At 42.7% G+C, this 17,717-nt stretch overlaps 1 protein-coding gene across 1 annotated transcript in view; it reads left to right on the top strand.

Annotated features, from left to right (window-relative positions):
* The window catches only part of LOC138209848 (collagen alpha-1(XIV) chain-like), a 118,595-nt gene that overhangs the window by 24,914 nt on the left and 75,964 nt on the right, over positions 1–17,717 (top strand). The window contains 5 exon segments of the mRNA XM_069168640.1: positions 15,706–15,864; positions 15,966–16,085; positions 17,225–17,389; positions 17,668–17,711; positions 17,713–17,717. The exon segment at positions 17,713–17,717 is cut by the window's right edge and continues 113 nt beyond it. Of these exon segments, the coding sequence (XP_069024741.1) occupies positions 15,706–15,864; positions 15,966–16,085; positions 17,225–17,389; positions 17,668–17,711; positions 17,713–17,717 (493 nt within the window).

The following is a 17,717-nucleotide window of genomic DNA, read 5'->3' as shown; positions in this document are numbered from 1 at the left end:
AAGTAGAAAATAACTGAACAGATACTCGGTCTGATAATGGAAACTGCAAGTTACTGTCGATAACGTCGGTGTTTCCAGGACCAATAAATTAAACACGATAAATTTTCCGCTGGGAAACGTTATCGAGCCCATTAAGAGGCCGTTATCAGCCGTCGTCGGGACCATAGATACGGAGAGTTGAATCCGAAGCAGACAAAACGGCTGTTTGTTGTTTGGCTTTTATTTTCTGCTCTTCTGATCTCCTGCAGCTTCATTATTACACATTGGTCCTGAAATAAATGGGCCAGCAGGAGGGGGGGGGGGGGGGGGGGGGACTGAACCGAACGCAGCAGTGACTGTTGGAGAGCACCGGAGACAGGAGTACTGCTACTTTGTCGTCACGGTAACAATAATATATAAATGTCAAACAAAGGGTCGGTTTCAATGCAAATGGGAATTTGATGGATTTTAAAAGAAAAAAAAATAATTTCTGCAAACAGTGAAGCCGAAGAACTCGCCGGTCGACGAGTAGAGTCGAGCCTCCGGGCTGCTGTGAAACATCTGTAAAGGGATGTTCCCCCGCTTCATAAGTTTGACGACACACCTCCAAACTCACCTGTGACCGCCGGGCCTGGTTTTTATGTCGGGGGGGGGGGAGGCGGTCACCCCCTCAGATAATGGCAGGAGGAAGAGTTACATCAGATCCTGTGTGGAAGGTAAAAAAAAAAAAAATACTCCTTTTATCTGGCTGCATGTAGACAATTGAGCAATACGCTTTTTTTTTTCTTCTTTTTTGTAGAGGGTGAGTGTCGAATGAGGCAACGCTCGCTGCAGTCCCGACAAAAAACAACCCCACCGGCCCTCAGACAGAAATATGTACTTTTAATTTCCTTTGTGGCTATTTCCTTGTAAGAAGTCTTTTCTGTTTTGTAATAAGTCTCTCGCCAAACTGCCATTCGGGCACGCCGGCGTTAACGTGTGCAAACAGCCAGGAGCTGTGAGCTGCCGAAGCTTCGGCATTTAATCACTCAACTAAGAATACGCTGCACACTTTGAAATTATTTAACTGGTGTGAAAAAAGTTGAGGGTTTTTGATCTGCTAGCTAAAATCGAACATTTGAGGTTCACTCATGAATAAAACTCGTGAAACCCAATAAGTTGATTTCCATTGACTCCCACAATTACGTTATCTATACAAGTGTTTTTAGCGCCCCCTGTGGGACCAATATGTCCTCACACCATCTCCAGGTGAGCTGGTCCGACCCGGTATCTCACGGCAACGCATGAAAACAGACACGTCCGCCCACTACGGCGAAACGTGAAATAGGTACACTTGGCACCGTGCAGGCGTGACTATTGCACGTTTTTGCTATAGTGTACGTAGTGTGTATACTAAACGTTTATTTTTAGGCGTAAAAATTATACATGTCTATGTCACTGTTGTCTCGTGGTGATTGCACAATATATATATGTCCTATTTTGGTTGATGCTGGTTGGTTAAAGGCTTCTCCGGTATGTTATTCACAGCGTTACGTCCATTCAACCCAGTCAACTTCAACAAAACGTGAGATAGCTACGCTTTTCCACGTGTGTAAGCGTTACAGTTACACGTTTTGCCAGGTGTGTCTATTACACGCTTTGTAGGCGTGAAGCTTACGCAAAGTTGTTCTTTAGTTTATGTTTTTTTCTGAACCACAATGATGTTTTGTTTTCGTTGTAAGTTATGCAGCCGGTTTCATTTTTCCTAGAAATCACTACGGGCCAAAACAAAACGTGTAACTGGTCACGCATAGATATCGCTAAGCGTAACTATTTTTTTACGTTTTTTGCTTTAGCGGAAGGGCGTGGCTATTTCACACTTTTGCTGCGATACTGGGTTGCATCCATTTAGCATGTGATGACATTTTATTTGACACAGCGAATTTGAGTCTCGTAACAACCACAATAGCTGACAGATTTCCCAGCTGTCATGTCCAGATAATGACGTTTTACTTTGAAAGCAGCTTTCTGCTTCTTTTGATTTATTTTTTTTAGTTCTCTTCCAGAACAAACAGCAGAGACTTCACAAACAAAAGGTGCTGTCTTGACAGATATATATCTATACAGTGGGTACGGAAAGTATTCAGACCCCTTTACATTTTTCACTCTTTGTTTCATTGCAGCCATTTGCTAAAATCAAAAAAAGTTCATGTTATTTCTCATTAATGTACACTCAGCACCCCATCTTGACAGAAAAAAACAGAAATGTAGAAATTTGTGCACATTTATTAAAAAAGAAAAACTGAAATATCACATGGTCATAAGTATTCAGACCCTTTGCTCAGTATTGAGTAGAAGCACCCTTTTGAGCTCGTACAGCCATGAGTCTTCTTGGGAATGATGCAACAAGCTTTTCACACCTGGATTTGGGGATCCTCTGCCATTCTTCCTTGCAGATCCTCTCCAGTTCCATCAGGTTGGATGGTGAACGTTGGTGGACAGCCATTTTCAGGTCTCTCCAGAGATGCTCAATTGGGTTTAGGTCAGGGCTCTGGCTGGGCCAGTCAAGAATGGTCACAGAGTTGTTCCGAAGCCACTCCTTTGTTATTTTAGCTGTGTGCTTAGGGTCATTGTCTTGTTGGAAGGTGAACCTTCGGCCCAGTCTGAGGTCCAGAGCACTCTGGAAGAGGTTTTCTTCCAGGATATCTCTGTACTTGGCCGCATTCATCTTTCCTTCAATTGCAACCGGTCGTCCTGTCCCTGCAGCTGAAAAACACCCCCATAGCATGATGCTGCCACCACCATGTTTCACTGTTGGGATTGTATTGGGCAGGTGATGAGCAGTGCCTGGTTTTCTCCACACATACCGCTAAGAATTAACGCCAAAAAGTTCAATCTTGGTCTCATCAGACCAGAGAATCTTATTTCTCATAGTCTGGGAGTCCTTCATGTGTTTTTTGGCAAACTCTATGCGGGCTTTCATATGTCTTGCACTGAGGAGAGGCTTCCGTCGGGCCACTCTGCCATAAAACCCCGACTGGTGGAGGGCTGCAGTGATAGTTGACTTTGTGGAACTTTCTCCCATCTCCCTACTGCATCTCTGGAGCTCAGCCACAGTGATCTTTGGGTTCTTCTTTACCTCTCTCACCAAGGCTCTTCTCCCACGATTGCTCAGTTTGGCTGGACGGCCAGGTCTAGGAAGAGTTCTGGTCGTCCCAAACTTCTTCCATTTAAGGATTATGGAGGCCACTGTGCTCTTAGGAACCTTGAGTGCTACAGAAATTATTTTGTAACCTTGGCCAGATCTGTGCCTTGCCACAATTCTGTCTCTGAGCTCCTTGGACAGTTCCTTCGACCTCATGATTCTCATTTGCTCTGACATGCACTGTGAGCTGTAAGGTCTTATATAGACAGGTGTGTGCCTTTCCTAATCAAGTCCAATCAGTTTAATTAAACACAGCTGGACTCCAATGAAGGAGTAGAACCATCTCAAGGAGGATCAGAAGAAATGGACAGCATGTGAGTTAAATATGAGTGTCACAGCAAAGGGTCTGAATACTTATGACCATGTGATATTTCAGTTTTTCTTTTTCAATAAATTTGCACAAATTTCTACATTTCTGTTTTTTTTTCTGTCAAGATGGGGTGCTGAGTGTACATTAATGAGAAATAAAATGAACTTTTTTGATTTTAGCAAATGGCTGCAATGAAACAAAGAGTGAAAAATGTAAAGGGGTCTGAATACTTTCCGTACCCACTGTATATATATTAGGTTTGCTGATGGTTGAGTTTTGCTTGACTGACAGGTCATGATGAGACAATGAGGATCCGGGCTTTAATTAAGTCAAACATATTTGTGTGAACGACCCCGAAATCCCACAGTCCTGGAAAAAAAACACCCGTCAGACGTCTTCTTTTAAACTTCAGTGGCATTTAAAGGTTTTGGGAGCGGCAGGCGGGCAGGCGTGGGCCTGCTTTGTGTTACATTACAGATACATGGAAATATATTGAACTTATGTACTCCGTGATATCGAGCCATTACGTCCCGATACACCATCTCACTCGGGTGTAATCTGAATTGTTGGATCGTGGCCGCGGTTCAGTGATGTTCAGAGACGTTGGAAGCATTTGTGTGTTTTTTCTTTTCCTGAACCGAGGAAAAGGTTAGCTGAAGGTGAAAATACAAAAACTACCTATCAATCACAGACGCATCACCGTACGAGCAAAATAGCGCTCATGAATAGATTAGTCGTCCTCGTATGCAGCCATTCATTTTCATTTCGCCGCATTATGAAAATCAACGTGCGGAGACTTGCGGCTGTGTAATCCATCCCCGTGAACGTTTTTGTCACCTTCTTTCTCGTCAGAGCTGCATAAATATGTTTGGTTTGTTCCCTTCGGGGCTCCTGTAGGAACCTGACGGCTTTATTCTCAGTCAGGAATCTCCGACCTTTCTTTTTTTTTTCTCTCTCTGTGAGCTACTTTTTACAAAATATAAGTATCCTGAGAGCTCCTCGTGTTCCGTAACATTTATTCACATAGCTGAGCTCCAACCCAAACCAGCTGACTCAGCTTCTTTTTATGTGAACAATAACAAATTGATATTCAAGTTTTCAGTTGTTTTTTATGTATCTACAGTTACACAGATGTTCCCTAAATACCTCCTGCAGTGCATATAACTGTTGTTTGACCAAATAACCAAAAAGTTTCAAATACGTCTTTCAAATATGAAGGTTTTTTTCTAATAAAATCCAGAGACCTCCTGCCCCTCCTGAAAGAAACACGTCTAAGTCTAAACCTAGTATATGCCTGGACCCTGTATGAAACTGGAGGGCTTTTAATTTGAAAAGTTGTGGCATTTACTCAGCTCTACTTAGCTCCGCCCCTCTCCGTTATGGTTGAGCTGAAACTCACTATTTTTTCCTCTCTAACTGGAAGTGTAGCGTCTCGGTTCAGTCTCTGTTTCAGGGCTTGAACTTGTGACACTTCAATTACCGGCAAACTGTGAACACGAGACCGATGTGCCGGACCGACGTGACCCGTTCATCGAGGTCTAATTCCTGGTCCATTTGTTCAGGCCGCGATAATTAGAGCGTGTCAGGAAGAGGACATGAGGGAGTAATGAAGTCACAGCTCGGGACGCAGGTTCAACTCATCAGGGCTGTGTGTGTGTGTGTGTGTGTGTGTGTGTGTGTGTGTGTGTGTGTGTGTGTGTGTGTGTGTGTGTGAGTCACCTAGTGCTTCTCCAAACAGCTCGAGCTGGCTGCGGGCTAAAGGGGACACCGATAGCTGTAACCTGACTGCACCACAGGCCTGTCAATCAAACAGACACGCCCCCAAAAACAGGTCTTCTTGAATCTTCTTTTCTAATGAATGAGGGATTATTTTCAGATGGACCTCCAGAAAACTAATAAGAAGGAGTGACTTTAGCTAACAACACCGAGATAACTGATGGACACATTTTATTCACTTTGGATTTGATGAGAGAAGTTGAATGGGAGTCTATGGAGCCGGAGGCTTTTTGGAGCCGACCTCTAGTGGCACTTGCTGGTATTGCAGCTGAAGGCACTTCTGGATCGGAACCATTTTACAGACCTGAAGCTACGAACTCTTTTAAATTCAGTCTGTGATTTGCAGGACTTACTGTTCTGCTGTGAATGTGCTGATATTGGATTTTCACAATAAAAGCATGGACACACCTCCAATCTGTGGATGAGTGACGGCAGCGTTTAGTCAGGAATCTTCCAGGGTATCAGTAAATGATTCAGTGCTCTTTTTTTTCTTCAACAGTTAAATATTTTAAACATTTATCGAAATCAGTCATTAAAGGTTCAAATTAAAGATGCAGAAACGAAGCTGGTAAAAAGATTTTAAATGTTCAAGTTGTGCCGCTGACACAGTTTCACACTCTCGTCCGTTTCTAAGAAAGAAGACGAGCAGCTGTAGACGAGGATTTGTTCTGCTGCACGTCAACAGTTGAAACAAGTTGCTGAGGGTTTGTTCTGTTTTTTATGTTTGTTTCATTGGCGTGTTTTGGTTTGTCGCTCATCCAGCCAAGCGTTGTTTGACGTGTGAAGAAATTTATGAGGAGTTTTCTGTCATAGGAAGATGGATGACTGTTGTTTTTTTTACAGTTTTACAAATTACACTCTTTTGGAGACGTGCAGAGATCAAATGTCTCATTTCATCAGCCTGTAACTGTTGCGTCAGAAGGGAAGAAGTTGTTCACGGTTTGTTTCTGAACGTTGAACATCAGCGATGGAGGGAGTCAGAAGTATTCGTGAAGGGTCGGAGGTCGTTGTTTTACCTGCACGGTTGCTTTATTTATTTATTTTGCCAAAAAATTATAAATTACAGTAAAAACAAAATGCAGTTTTTTGATCAGATAAAGGAAGAAAAGCAGGATTTTGGTATTTTAGACAAACCTACAACCCCGTTTCCCCCAAAAAAGTTGGGACGCTGTGTTAAATGTTAAATACAAACAGAATGCAGTTATTTTGCAAATCATGTAAACTCATATTTACATTTGAAAGAATTAACCAAAGGCAACATATCAAATGTTTAAAACTGAGAATTGCTATTGTTTTATGGAAATTTATGTGGTCGCTTTGAATTTTAATGGGAGCAACATGTTTCCAAAAGAAAGTTGGGACAGCTGGAGATGATAAAGAAAATAATGATGAAATATGACGCGGCGAAAATCGTGTGTTGGAGCCGGAGGAGAGGAGGAGGTGTTGATTTGATGGAAATTGAAAGAGAACGTAGGTTTAGCTTCATCGTCTTCTGTTTGACAACCTCATTCAGATGGAAGAGACACAGATGTGAAAGGAAAGACAGCTGCAGTGGGAAGTGGTTTCCACATCTGGTGGTCTGAGAGGAAACGAGAAGGATTCACACACCTTCTTCTGTTTTATCTGTTTTATCTGCGGTGGAAACAGACGATTCGTCGTCATTAAATCAGCCTTTAATAAGCTCAGAGACATAAAGGATGGTGTTTGTGGGAAATGAAGTGAGTTTACACATAACAACCAAGCGGGAAGTTTGGAGCAGGAAGTGACCATATTTGGACGAGTTGGGGGAGGAGCCAGCGGTGGATCTGACCGATCTGATTGGAAACCTGACGATACTACGTCCCGCCCACCGATAGCTGTAACCTGACTGCACCACAGGCCTGTCAATCAAACAGACACGCCCCCAAAAACAGGTCTTCTTGAATCTTCTTTTCTAATGAATGAGGGATTATTTTCAGATGGACCTCCAGAAAACTAAGAAGAAGGAGTGACTTTAGCTAACAACACCGAGATAACTGATGGACACATTTGATTCACTTTGGATTTGATGAGAGAAGTTGAATGGGAGTCTATGGAGCCGGAGGCTTTTTGGAGCCGACCTCTAGTGGCACTCGCTGGTATTGCAGCTGAAGGCCTAATTTTTCCAATTTTTTTTCTGTTTTGTCTTTCCTTCGTTCCAGTAAAAATATCTTTCCGTCCTCCGTCATGGGAAAAACCAACCGGTGGATCTGCCAGCTTATGTCATCACTTCCTCTTGTTTTTTTTGTTTTCTATGTTTTAGTTTCGGTGCTCTAAATATTCCCTCTGGGTTTTTAACGCTATCAGTTTGTTCCTCAGCAGATTTCAATCTTTCTCACTTATTAGCACATTTTCTGTCACTTTTATCTCACTTCTGCCAACTTTTTTTCCTTCCTTCCTCTTTATTTTTGTCTCTCCTGAATATTCCTCCCTCTATCACCATCTTCTCTCCTCTATAAGTCGACTTTTCTGTCCTGTTTGACTGACAGCTGAGTCATGTTTGTGATCACACGTTTCTTTGGATAATAACACATTCATCTACCTTTTTTTTTGTTTGTGTTGACATGAAATCAGCAGCTGCTTCATTTTAAACTTTTATTTTTATGCCCGCTTGGCATAAAAAACTATTTGAGTGATATTTTCTCCTTGACTTCAAAATATAAAGAAAGAGGAAGCGGTGCTGGTGTGAAAACCGCAGTGAAAAACCACCAATGACTCAACGCTTATATTCTCTCTTCACACTTCCTCTCTGCATCTCACACACACACACACACACACACACACACACACACACACACACACACACACACACACACACACACACACACACACACACACACACACACACACACACACACAAGTGATGTTATACAACAATGTCAAACACTTTCCCTTTAAAAAAAACAAAAAAAGAGTCTTTGGCAGACGAAAATAAATTCACAACATTTAAAAAAACGAATTCAGATTACTGTCGACAGAAATGAAGAAGTCACCACAGATCTGGTCTGTGTGTGTGTGTGTGTGTTTGTGTGTGTGTGTGTGTGTGTGTGTGTGTGTGTGTGTGTGTGTGTGTGTGTGTGTGTGTGTGTGTGTGTGTGTGTGTGTGACCTGTGGGATTTCCTGTGGTTTCAGATTTTGCCGGTCTTGTGAGGTTGCTCATTAAAGAATCTCACAATGTTTTTTTTCCGTCTCTCCTTTCTCACACACACACACACACACACACACACACACACACACACACACACACACACACACACACACACACACACACACACACACACACAACACACACACACACACACTAGAAGCGAGTGTGAGCAGCAGCGACTCGGTGACAGAAGCGTCGTCGCCTGTACGACCTGCTCGACGCAGCGGGGATATCACCTCATGACGAGGTGACATCACCATGACAACGTCGTACCGTACGATCAGACGGCGTCCTGAATCAGCTCATCTGAGAAAAACTGGGTTTTAGTTTAGCTCGATTTAAAGGACCATTTTAGGTTCAGTCCATCCTGGTGTGTTACGATTCACGCTGCGTTCAAATTTGAACTCAACATTTTCTGGACGCCTCGAGCTCACGAAGTTTTGATGTGTGTTTGCTGGCGTTAAAAGGTCGGAGGTCGTGGGAGTTCGTGTTTTTTTGGATCTTTAGTATATTGTAATTTCAGTCACGCAGAGTTTGTCCTCGTAACGTAGATGATAGCCTAATGTCTGAAGGGAAAATGTTGAAAACATCTCTTCCCTCTGTGCCTAAATTGTTTGGACTCTGTGGCTTCTCGACGGCGTCCACGTTGGCGTTGCCTAGCAACGGTGTTTTTTTAACGACCTAACCGCTCGAATTCCAACAAAGACTTTTTACAACACTGTCGTGCAGAGTTTCGATGTGCGGGCGGGAAAAGTGGCGTCTTTGATCCGCGTTGCATTAAATTGAGGAGTCGTTGAAAGTCCTGAAATCTCCGGATGCTTCTCAGACTTACACGTCATCATATTTACAGTTTTGAATAACCTGAAAGCTGCTTTTCACCAGAACCTGTAGTTCTTTAAGAAACTTTAAGAACGTGTAAAGAGCTGAACATTCAGCCTTTATTTTATTTTTTTAACATAATGAAGACGAAGCGATAGCAGCAGTTCGATCAGACTTCAGAGGAACGCGGGACTCTGAAGACGCTGAAACACCTCGGACGTATTTCATCCTCGGCTCTCCGGAGCCATTAAGTTTCTCTCCCTGAGACGAGGCTCAGATGAGCTACGATTCATAAGCTCGCATGCCCTTGCACAGATTTATGCTGACAGCGCTGAGGCGCATTAATCAGCTGCAGGCTTGCGACCACGCTGCAGGGAAACAGCTGCAAGATTTCCAGAAGACGCACCGGCTCAACAACAGCAACCCAAAAACAAGCCAACGTCCTGTCTTCCCGGTCCTCATGTCTCAGGAAGGCTTTAAGGAAATGTGTTCAAATTTGGTAGAAACATTCGCTCGGACTGAAGGACGGACTGGTGAGAGTTCGGTGGCCAAAGGTCAAAGTTCACTGGGACTTTTTAAAACTATGTCGCCATAACTCAAGAGTTCATACCTCAATTACGCCAACATGTCACACTAATGTCTGAAGTGATGACAGGTTGTAAACTGGTTTCAGACCCGGATTAGAACTGATTTTAGACTTGGTTTAAACTGGTTTCAGATGTGGTTTAAACTGGTTTCAGATGTGGTTTAAACTGGTTTCACGTGTGGTTTAAGCTGGTTTCACCTGTGGTTTTGGACCTGGTTTAAGATTACTTTTAGAGGGACTTCGAACAAGTTTTGAACGGGTTTTGGACCCATTTTGGACAGGTTTAGGACTTGGGTTAAGCTGGTTTGGGTCAGTCTAGTTGTAGACCGTAGTAGTTTTAAACTGGTTTTAGACTTGGATTAGAATGGTTTTTGAACCTTGATTTTAGACTTGGACTTGGTGTAAACTGCTTTTAGATTTGGTAAAAGGTGTGAATGTGTGACACTAGTCTTGGGTGTCCACCTCGAAACTGTGCTGATTGTAGAGCTCTTCTGTGTATGTGGTCTAAACTGGTTTCAGATGTGGTTTTGGACTTGGTTTAAAGTGGTTTCAGAAGGGGTTTTGAAACTAGGTTTTATTCTACTTTTAGATGGATGGAAACTGAATTTGAACTGGTCGGTGGAAGCAGAGAAACACGAGGCTGCAATTCAAGTTTTAGATTTGTCGCATTGCAACCTTTTTTTTTTTCTGCATTTTCTATTTATCTGTAACCTTTATTTTCACAGGGACATTGTTCCTGCTGAGCTTGCTTGATTACCTCACCGCCCTGCTTCACATTTATATTGTCAGACATTTCTTTTCACAGCTGCGGGAACATTCGGTGCCTGCGAGTCTTTGTTGTCGAGCGTCGGTGCCTTGCTCGGCGGCTCCTGAGTGACGGTTCGAGGTGGTAATGCTCATTTCTTATCTGTTCGCATTTCAATTGAGGCACGTGAGTCCGGGGGCCTCGGAGGAATCTGCTCGTCCCTCTTTCATGTTCCCGAGAGAAACAAGGAGCTTGTTCGTTCTGAGCTGGAGGTGTCGGTTGTCCTCTTTCTCACTCAGAGAGCAGAAAATGAGTCACAAGACGCACAACGGTGGCTTCGTTTTGTCTTTAGGAAAAAAAAACATCTTGGGTGAGAAGTCGACGAGCAAAAGTCTAAATTTAAACCTTAATATGAGACGATAAACGAACGTATAAATCTGGGCCTTTCTGGAGTCATGATACTTTTGATCTCAAAATAATTCATGAGAATCTATCGACGCAAAATGGTGCAATGAAATCAGTAGCGCAGCATTTTTCATCGCACTTGTAATCAGCATGTTGATGAAGGATATTAGTTCTTAAATCTTCTGCACAGTGTATTTTAATGAAATCAATCCCTCTATTTTCATTAGACAGGATTTTCTGGCTTTGATTGCAGATCTGTTGGTTCTACGTGACTCTTTCCTCTGTGGAACTTTTTCTGTTTCATTTTTTTGCCACTAAAAAGAAACGACAGAGTGATGTCACTTTCAAGTCTTCTTAAATTACAGATATTAACAACGATTTCATCTCTTGCCCCAAAAAAATCTTGTGTATTTTTTGCTAAATACAGAATTTCTCTATCAACAAAATTTTGTTTTTGTTTTGTTACAGTCACCTCTTAAAGTTGGTACCAAGAATAATGGAGCACTTCTGTGTTGGTGGAATATTGTTGGACAAATATCGGTGAAAATCCTTCATTATACAAGTAACCTTGTACATATTTTAAGTGCAACAGGAACTTTATTAATGATTAAATAACACACTGTACCTCAAGGCATACTATATACTCTTGATTTTTATATGAAATGATAAATATTCTAAGATACAGCAGTTTAAACAAACAACACTAAATTCACAAAGACAAAAATTCACCATGTTTTTATAAGTAAATCTTTGTTTTCTGTAGTTTGAAGTCCCATAAACGGACATACATTGAATTGCTTTGTGTTTGACGAATATAAAGATTTCAAGTTAAACCCCTTCAGGCAGGATTTCCTTCAGGTGTCACATTGAACCTTCCAGGTAGACGAATTTGTGGAATCTCCTCAAACAGGAAATGAGATTTCTCTCTCTGAAGCTGCCGTTTGTTGCGCTGGAATCGGAGGCAGCTGACCTTCAACCTTCCTGCTGTGTAAATTAGCCCAAGCAGCAGATAAATCCATTGCACAGAGCCTCCCCCCCCCACCGCTCACCCCTCCCCCGAGGACGAACAACTCACCTTTGACCTGGCAGGTATCGGCATCGCCCTTCTTCCCCCCCGTCGCTTCGGGCCTCTAGCTTTAGCCCTGACCTTGGTTTTGACGGCTGGGCGTCCCCCGTCGAAGAAATATGTTCGCCTCGCCGCGGCGTGACCTTCAGAGATCAGGTGGAAATAAAAGCTGTGGTGACATTAGATTGAAAGCACAAGTGTTAAGGACGGAAACGTGAAGAACTTTTGCTTCGCTCATCCACCGTTGAAGCTTCGGCGAACCTGGAACGCCGACGGAGCCGGCGTCCCGCTGAGAATGAATATTCATGAGTGCATCGGTAAACAGAAGGGACTCATTAGAGTACTGTTTCCACTCGGCCGACTCGGGTCACGTCCTCCAGCTCTCGGCGTTCGCCGTCTCAGACCGGAGCCACTTTGACTCCTCGACCTCTTGCCCGAGGGCTCCTTTAGTTTAATCCATCAACGAACCTCTCTTCTACCGTTTCCACTCCCTTTTAAACTTCGTCCTTTCTGGAGGGTAGTTTGTGCTGAAATGTGTTGTTGCCTTGCGGGCTGAAATTAGGACGCTTCAGGTCGTATCAGGGAAGTAAACAAACAGAAAGTCCGACCCGGTATCACGGCAAAGCGTGAAATAGACACGCCCGGCCCACCGCAGCACAACGTGAGATAGACACGCTCTGGCCTCTCCAGGCGTGACAGTTACACATTTTGTAAGCGGGAAACGTACACGCACGGGAAAGAAGGAAATGAAGGATCATGTGATGGAGTCAATAGGATATTTGTTGGTGGCATGAATCAGACGCAGAGGTTCGAATCCAGGGAGTGACAACGTTGTTCTTGAGTTGTTTTTTTTGTTTCCTAACCTCAACCGTGTTCTTTTTCCAAAAAGTTTCCTTTCCCTGTAAATCACACGGCTCTACCCGTGCAGTCGGTTTCATTTCTGTCCTCTACAGGAAAACGTGAAACTGTCAAACTTGAATTGTTTCAGAAAATCTCCAGCAGTGAAGCGGTGAGTCGATAGTTTTCTTTTTGGATTTTCTGTGAGTATTTTAGCCACTCTTCTACCCCCCTCCCCTCCTCCACCCTCTAAATAAACCAGAAATAAAAATGCATCTTTTCCTTTTGCAGAGGTCATGTAAGATCACAAAACGGACATTTAAATATTTAAATATCAGGAAACGATGTTCTCTTTCTCAGCCTCACCTGCTGCTCTGCTCAAAACTCAAACTGATTTTCATATTCTCCATATTTCCTCTCCGTCATCTTGTTTTCTTTCATCCTGCTTGTAGCTCCCGGTGTCGTTAGTATGTGCGTACAGTCGTAAAAAAATATATAGACCCACATGATGATGGAGTCAGAGGAGGAGAATCAGTGCAGAGAATAAGAAACGATGTCGGGTGGTGGTGGTGGTGGTGGGGGCGGGGGGGTTGGCATTAGGAAGTCAAGCAGAAAAGAAACACAACATTGGTATTCGTAGCAGACTCACTTGTGTACTTTATACCCGTTAATATGCATCTGTCGCCGCTTTATTTTGTTCCTCTATTGCTTCTTCTTCTCTCCGTCTGTTTTTTCTTTCGCCATCTGTCCAGGTGCGAGTATTTCCCCAGACGTGCCATTAAAAAGGAAGCCGGTTCTCCTTCGCTTGGTGCTCTGAAGCACTGTTTTAACCTTCGTTTTCACTTCCTGACATCCTTCTTGCACAGCCTTAAATCCTTCTTCTTTTTTTTTTTCAAGATCTATCATGAAGGGATTTTCATTCATTTACAGGTTGCATTATTTCATTTATTTAGAAAATAGATAATAAAAGAAAAAACTCCTGCCTGGTGACACTAATTGTGCTTAAATACTTGGTTTCCTTTTTAAAAGAAAAGTTGTCCCTCGTGTTTCGTATCCAAGGAGGCCAACGTTGTTCGTTTTTCACCTTAAAGTTGTGGAAATGTAACTGATTGAATTTGGGGATGCTATTTGGTAGATTTTTATTTATTTTTTAAAGCATTTAGGTCATCTGGGAGGTTTAAAATAATTCCTGTGATTTGTATTTTGGCTTTTTGTGAAATTGTTGCCCTTTTTAAAAAAAAAATGTTTAGGTATGAAATCAGTTTTAATGTTTACTTTAAATATTTATTTTTTTGCTTTATGAGAGCCGAGTAGAAACACATTTCTCTTCTTGTTGCTTTTATTACGGCTATCAAAGAGCTTCTGGGTGCTTTACCGCCATCTGTTGTCAGTGGTAGGAACGCGTCGGCAAAAGTGACTCATTTTACTGCTTTAAATGTTTCCTGCCGGTTCGTCGTCGGTGACGACACGAAGCACAAAACGTGCGTCAATCCGCAAACGTGCTCTCGAGTATGTCGCTTTAAGGTGTTTATTGTGCTGTTAATCTGACGGTGAGTCGACGCCCAGTCACCGAGACTCCTCCGGTCGACTCGACTTGAATTCCGACACTGTAGAGACTTGTGAGACGTGATACCCGACTCGGTTCCCGTCAACGATGAATGAAACGAAGAATGCCTTCCGCACACGTACACGCACACGCATGCACACACGCATGCACACACGCACGCACACAAATATTAAAACATGCTGCAGCCTGAAGGAAATATTCTCTTCTACATGTGGGGGATAAGGAAACAGTGTACACAGAAGTTCTCCAGATAACAGCAGCTCCACAGGCCAAGTATTTATCACCCAGAAGACGGCGCTCACGTTTCTCTCTGCAATCAAAGTGGACACGTTTTTACTTTAATCTACTGGAAACGCAAACCTTTGAGTTTTTTTTTTTTTTTTTAATTGTTAAATTTCAGTTTTTTTCTACACCAGTTCTATCAAATTGATTTTGACCAAATGAAAGTTACACATGTTGTAACCCCGGTTATTTTTCCTGACGCTGAAATTCACAGACGCTCCTTACTCCTTTTCGACAAAATGGTTTATAACAACAGCATTTCGTTAGATTTTTATTTAATTTTTTTTATCTTTATCCCGTCGTCGTCTGTGACCTCATTTCCTGTCTGTCTGCGTTTTGAAGAACGACCGTCCAATGAGACCCAAAAATAACTAACCTTCCTTTTTTGGTTTAGTTTCTATCAGGAGACGACACATTAGTCTCACTGCAGTGTCTCGGTGTTATTTATCAATCTCCGTTCTCCCCCCCCTCCCCCCTCCACCTCCTACCCCCACCCACCAGTGTTTTCTACAGAGACTCAAACTCACAGAGGTTTTTTCCTGTGATAGATAATTGGCCGATGGAAAACCCGGCTGTTTCCCTAATTTGTTTGGCCTTTCCTTTTGGCTCGCTGTGTTGTGCCGGCCGGGGCTTTTTTTTTTTTTAATTTGTATTTTTTTATTTTTTTGTGTGTGTGTAAACGAACTGCTGTTGCCTCATTAGAATGTGTTCTGTTTTATCACCCAGTAAACTGTTGGAGACGAAACAAAACAGGAGTGGGCTGTTATTTCTCATCTGCTCCTCCAGGGTTTAATTATTCCGCGTTGAAGCCGAATTAGAATTAATGAAACACTTTGTAATACTTTGGGACAGAAGCTGCGCATCAAATTGTCCCACTTCTACCGCGGCACATTTATCACGCGTGTGCAGGTTTTATAACCGCTTTAACAACCCGAGTCGTACGAATTTGATGTAATTTCTCTTTTTTTTCCGCCCGTTATTAGCCGAAGATGGATTTATGTGCAAAACTCCGGCCATATCCGACATCGTGATCCTGGTGGACGGCTCCTGGAGTATCGGACGCATCAACTTCCGGCTGGTCAGGACCTTCCTGGAAAACCTGGTCCGGGCTTTCTCCGTGGAGTTCGACAGGACCAGGATCGGTGAGTCTGAAACTGTTTTTTGAGGACGCTCAAAATTTATAATAAAAAATAATAATAACAATAATAAAAAAAGATTTTAAAACCCGTGTTATATTTGTCAGGTTTGGCCCAGTACAGCGGGGACCCGCGGATCGAGTGGCATCTGAACGCTCACACCACCAAGCAGGCCGTGATCGATGCGGTGAAGAACCTGCCGTACAAAGGAGGGAACACGCTGACGGGTACGCCCCCCCCTCCGCCCCCCCGCTCCTCCTGCTGGTCATTAACACTCCCCCCAACCCCCCCAACACTCATCACCGTTAATGGATAACGGGCCGCTACCTCCAATGCACCTCGTTTAATTTTTAGCTTCCAAAAGGTCAGGACAAGTTTTAACATTGTTTTTTTAATAGTAAAGAAAATGAGCAGCAGCTCCTCTAGAAATTTCATGAAAAAGGTTTTGTTATAAGTTTAATTTTTTCGGTATTGCTGATATGCGAGATGAATATTTTCCTTCCTCTTAAATTCACAGTGAAAAACCTTCTCTCAAACCTTCTCAAAAATTCTGACTGAAATAATGAAAAAAAAAATACACAGGTGGGATTTCATTATAAAAAGGGATTTCAATCAAACCCTTCAAATCGTGAGTGGATTGCACAACCGGTGGACGTTCAGACGCTGTGAAGAGATGGAAAGTTAAAGGACCCTTCACCACCCACCTCACTCAGGAAGGAGACTGAAATACAAATCAGACCTCAACCTTGATGTTTACAAATGAAAACCAAATCCAGACACACTTCTGAGATCCACAAGCTCATGGGCGATGCTTTTAAATGTTGGCTAAAGTTACCTCAAATCAAATGCAGATATTTTGGCCTGAATACATTTTTATTTGACTTCTTCTGTGCTTGAAGTTGCATAAATTAACGGATTTGTTTCAGCAAAAGGAAGAACGGAAAGGTTTCTGTCAACAGACACACTGGTGGGCTTTTATTTTGAAACAGATACAGGAAGTTTTGAGTTTGTATTGTCAGTGTAATGCAGTAACTTGAATTAAGGGCAAACGGAAGCGGATCAAAACAGCTGGAAACATTTTGTTTCCTCAATTGAACAAAAAAAAAGGGGGCGGAGCAACATTTCCACCTGTGGTAACGAGATCAGCTGTCATTGAATTATATACTATATATATATAAGTGTGTATATATATATATATATATATATATATATATATATATATATATATATATTGTAAATTTCTTCATGATTTTAAAACACTTCCTAAATGAATTTTCAGACAATTTTGGAAAACATTTCCATTCAAAAGTCCCATTGACCCCCCCCCCCCCCTCCCCTCCCCTCCCTCTCCCCCTCCCCCGTCCAGGTCTGGCTCTGACCTTCATCCTGGAGAACAGCTTCAAACCAGAGTCCGGATCCAGACCCGGCGTTCCCAAGATCGGGATCCTCATCACCGACGGGAAGTCCCAGGATGATGTCATACCCCCCGCCCAGAGCCTGAAGGATGCTGGGATAGAACTGTTCGCCATCGGTACGACATAAACGTGTATTAAATCGATTTTTGTTGTTTTCGTTTGGAGAACTCATCTCTACAGATTGATGCTGTAAAGAAGCAAAACATTTTAGAGAATATATATTGTTCATTTGACAGTTTTATTGAGCTTTAAAATCTGCACTTCCACGACAGCAAAAGAGTTTCAGTGCTGAAATAGTGGATTGATTCATCAGTTTGCAGGAGATTTAATGCTAATAACTTTGATAACCCCTCCTCCCCCCTCCCCCCCGCCCCCCTCCGTTTTTCTCCTCCAGGTGTGAAGAACGCCGACGAGAACGAGCTGAAGGCTATCGCCTCCCCCCCC

Source organism: Embiotoca jacksoni, unplaced genomic scaffold (genome assembly GCF_022577435.1).
Source record: "Embiotoca jacksoni isolate LCO1_2020_lvr unplaced genomic scaffold, fEmbJac1.0.p SCAF_41, whole genome shotgun sequence".
NCBI lineage: Eukaryota > Metazoa > Chordata > Actinopteri > Embiotocidae > Embiotoca > Embiotoca jacksoni.
Note: the sequence above shows the minus strand (reverse complement) of the source record. Positions and strands in the feature narration are given on the sequence as shown.